We start from the raw sequence: 3,821 nt of genomic DNA on the forward strand, positions 1-3,821 counted from the left end.
AATAATAATAAAAAAGAAAATAAATAATATATAAATTACATCAATAATATATATATACCTAAATTATATGAAAACAAAAAATTGTTTTGTGTAGATCAATAGATTAACAAATGTACTTATATTCTGATAAGAGAATAAAAACATTTCTTTCTAAGAATTTATAAGTTTTTACTCGTTGTCAGGTCTTTTCGTCTCTACCTCTCACGTATTACTATATTTAATGATATGACATTTTGCAATATTTTGTAGCGCACCAAGTCCTTGATGGGAAACCGGTATATAAAGCGAGTAGCTATAATTGCCCAGGTTCGCTTGAAGATTTTTAATCGACTTGAAAATGTCGCTGAGATCGTTCAGTCTCGTCTTCGCAGTCGTGATCGCGTATTTATTTGTTTTCGTTGCCAGTGAACAACAATTGAAACTTCGTAAGTGAACAAACACATACACGCATATAAATACAATATTATTTTTATTTCTCTCTCTATAATTCTCAGTAATTTTATTTATTTAATTATCTATTAATTTTAAATATTTATTTATAAATCATTTTTATTATATGAAAATATCTATTTCGTAATAATCATTCAACAACGTTTTCAATTCCTTTCCCTTTTTTTTTTTTCTTTTTTTTTATTTTGACACTTATTTTTTCCAATTAATCCTTTGGGTACATTTGACATCTGAGATACGTCATTCACTTTTTTCTCTTAGCAGCGGATGACGTGTTTAAAACGTCAAACCGAAAATTAAACTCTTGGGTACATTTAACGTCTGAGAATCGTCATTCATTTGTTTTTCATTCACCATGTCATTTGGCAGCGATTACTTGAAGACATTTTAATACTATATACATATGTCACCAATATTTTAGAAATAAATAAATTCTTACGTAAAATGTATTGCTTTTACATACTAATCGAAGCAACCAAAAATTATGTCCGTTCCACATGCAAATATTTTCTCAAACAAATCCGTACCCAAAGGGTTAAACATTTTTCTTTGTTCTGTTTGTCTCTTTCGAAATTATAAAATGTTCTTTTTCTTTTTTTACGATTTCAGTATTTTATCGTTAGAAAAATGTAATTTAACTTAAATGATAAAAAAATATTGTTTCCGCAAGAGTATTTGTATATCTCTATACGTGAGATATAATAAAAATACAATTATTATAATTTATATTTTTTAAGTACTAATCGGTTGTGGACTTTATTTTGTACTTTGTTAATACTTTTAAAATGATTATTATACATATTCTCATATAGCATAATCTTTTATAATAATTTTTTACTCTTATCTTTTCTTTTTTTTTTTCTTCGTATCTGATTAAACTATTACCAAAAAAATTCAATTTATCTAATTATAAATATTAATTTAATTATTATTTTACCACGAAGAAAAATTATAACGATTAATAAATTGAATTTGTATGTAGCTGCTGAAGTAAAGACATGCAAAAGAGATGCAGATGATTTCGCATCCTGTTTGAGATTGGCTTGTCAAGAATCATGGCCATTATTTGTTAAAGGTAATTAAAAGATTTTTTTCTCTATTTGTTTTCTCTTACCATATTTAAAATAAGAGATATAAAGATATGTTTAATTTGAAAAATGTAATTTTAGGTATTCCCGAGTTTGATATGCCTCCTTTAGATCCTTTCTACGACGAGTATAGTTTATTTGAATTTGGAAGTAATGAACTTCATGGGAAAATAAGTACTAAGGATATTTATTATTATGGTTTCAAGAATATGAAATTTTTGGCCGTAAGACCTGAATACACTGGTGATAGATTTAAATTAGAAGTCGACTTATCTATGCCTAAAGGTCTTGCTGAAGGACATTTTAATATTGATGCTAATTTGGTCAATTTCAAACTCAATGGAGAAGGTAATTTTCACACAACGAAACAAGTGAATATTTTTAAATAGAAATAACTTAGGAAAATGAATCCATGTCGATAATATAAAAATTCGATCTAATCAAATTATTTTCAAATACGTTGGATTTTTTATTTCATTGAGAATCATAAATTTCGAAAAAAAAAAATCGGGGAGGAAAACTTTCTTTAAATATAAACAATATAAACACCACATATATTATAAATGACATTAAAAATAATTCTAATAATTATTATCTCCATCTCGTTAGGTCAATTTAATGTTAGTGCAGAAGACATAAAAGTAACCTGGTTTATATCTGGTCCGGTCAAAAATGATAGATGGATAATTGAAGAATATCGTCCAAGACCTCAAATACGTAAATTAAAAGTATGGGCTGATAATTTCTTCAATGGCAACCCTGAACTATGTAAGTATGAATATTATGCTTTTTTGTTTATAAAAATTATTCATTATTATCATTATTATTATTATTATTTTTAATTTTTCAACTTCCTCAGCTCTCTTTTTATATATTGTATATTATTATTATTTATTTATTTATTTATTTATTTATTGATTTATTTTCAGCCAAAGTTTTATTGAATTTTATAAATGAATTTTGGCCAACTATATACCGTGGAATGCTTCCATTCGTAGAAGATGTATGGAACAAAAAATACTCTCCTATATTAAATCATTTCTTTTCTAAACTTTCCTTCAACGAAGTCTTTCCTACTTCATAAAAAAAACTTTGTTTCTATTACTACTTCTTACGTTTTTTTTTTTATAATGATAATCATACAAATAATAAAAATTAATGTATTCGCGAACGTAAGAACGTAAAAGTTGGTGGTAGAAATAAACACATTATTTTTTAAGAATTTCATGCATACTCGTACGAAGGTAATGAAATTACTATTGTTTGTGTGTGTCGTTAGTTTTTTCTTTTGAATACATAAAAATAATGATAGGAGAAAGTATCTCTTTATATATATATATATATAAATAATATATATATACATATAAATTTTATATGATATATTATCGACATTTTTATATACTGTGAAAGTAAGCGAGTACTATCGTACACGTTATTATACTGAAGTATCCGAATATTGATGTAGACAATATAACTATGTTAACAGTTATCCTCGTAGAATATTTTTCGCATTAATTGTAAGTCTTGAAAACGTGTTTTATTATATTATTATAAGAAGAAGAAAAAAAAAGTATTATAAAAATATTCATCGATTATTATTATTATTTCTCTTTTTCCTCCCTTTCTCAAATCTTTCTAAAAAATTATATTTTCACATTTCTCAATAATATTTTTCCTTCTGTTATTTCTTTTTTCTTTTCATTGTCATCGATAAAATAATAATAAAATAAATGCGGAATAATACAATTCGACGAGTCAAAAAACAAAAGAAATAATTTGAAAGAATGTGTAAAAACTTTTTAGAAGAAACATATAAAAAAAAAAAAAGAAAAAAAAAAATAAATATCGAATAACAAAAAATTCGTACAATATTTTCATTAGAAATTCGTAAAAAAAACGTTCAATGATATATATATATATATAAAAAAAAAATATTATAAAATAATATCGTTCCATATTTTGGGGGAGGGGGAAGGTTCTTTTTCTATACAAATATTACGAAAGAAAAAAAGAAAAAAAAAGAAAAAAAAAGAAATATTAGGAAATAAAAAGATTGTTCTCAAGGTAATAAGAATGTCTCGACAGGTACATGACGTAATAGTTGATTGACAATTCCTGCAAATAAAACTGATAGTTTTCTTTTCAGTTGTGGCTCCATAGCTTTCAAAACTTCCTGTCCATTTTCTCGTAAGAATAAATTAGTTGCCTCGGCTGTAAAAAAAAAAAGAAAGAAAGCATTATTTCTTTACTCGTTCATATAAAAAAAAAAAATGAATAAAAAAA

The 3,821-nt window shown here is 24.9% G+C and overlaps 1 protein-coding gene across 1 annotated transcript; it reads left to right on the forward strand.

Annotated features, from left to right (window-relative positions):
• Positions 1–284: 284 nt before the first annotated feature.
• On the forward strand, positions 285–2,862 carry LOC106788717 (circadian clock-controlled protein-like). Its single transcript, XM_014752207.1, has 5 exons — positions 285–425; positions 1,433–1,525; positions 1,620–1,886; positions 2,148–2,306; positions 2,468–2,862. Exons 1-5 carry the CDS (start codon positions 338–340, stop codon positions 2,620–2,622), a joined length of 762 nt encoding a protein of 253 aa, XP_014607693.1. The 5' UTR covers positions 285–337; the 3' UTR covers positions 2,623–2,862.
• Positions 2,863–3,821: the final 959 nt, after the last annotated feature.

The sequence above is a fragment of the Polistes canadensis genome, unplaced genomic scaffold, assembly GCF_001313835.1.
Source record: "Polistes canadensis isolate GaletaPanama2010 unplaced genomic scaffold, ASM131383v1 scaffold_151, whole genome shotgun sequence".
NCBI lineage: Eukaryota > Metazoa > Arthropoda > Insecta > Hymenoptera > Vespidae > Polistes > Polistes canadensis.

Bases quoted from the DNA above. Each gene is read 5' to 3' on its own strand.
- LOC106788717 (XM_014752207.1), top strand. From the start codon at position 338: ATGTCGCTGAGATCGTTCAGTCTCGTCTTCGCAGTCGTGATCGCGTAT. The intron at 426-1,432 runs GTAAGTGAACAA...ATTTGTATGTAG, and splicing joins TGAACAACAATTGAAACTTC to CTGCTGAAGTAAAGACATGC. The intron at 1,887-2,147 runs GTAATTTTCACA...CCATCTCGTTAG, and splicing joins TTTCAAACTCAATGGAGAAG to GTCAATTTAATGTTAGTGCA.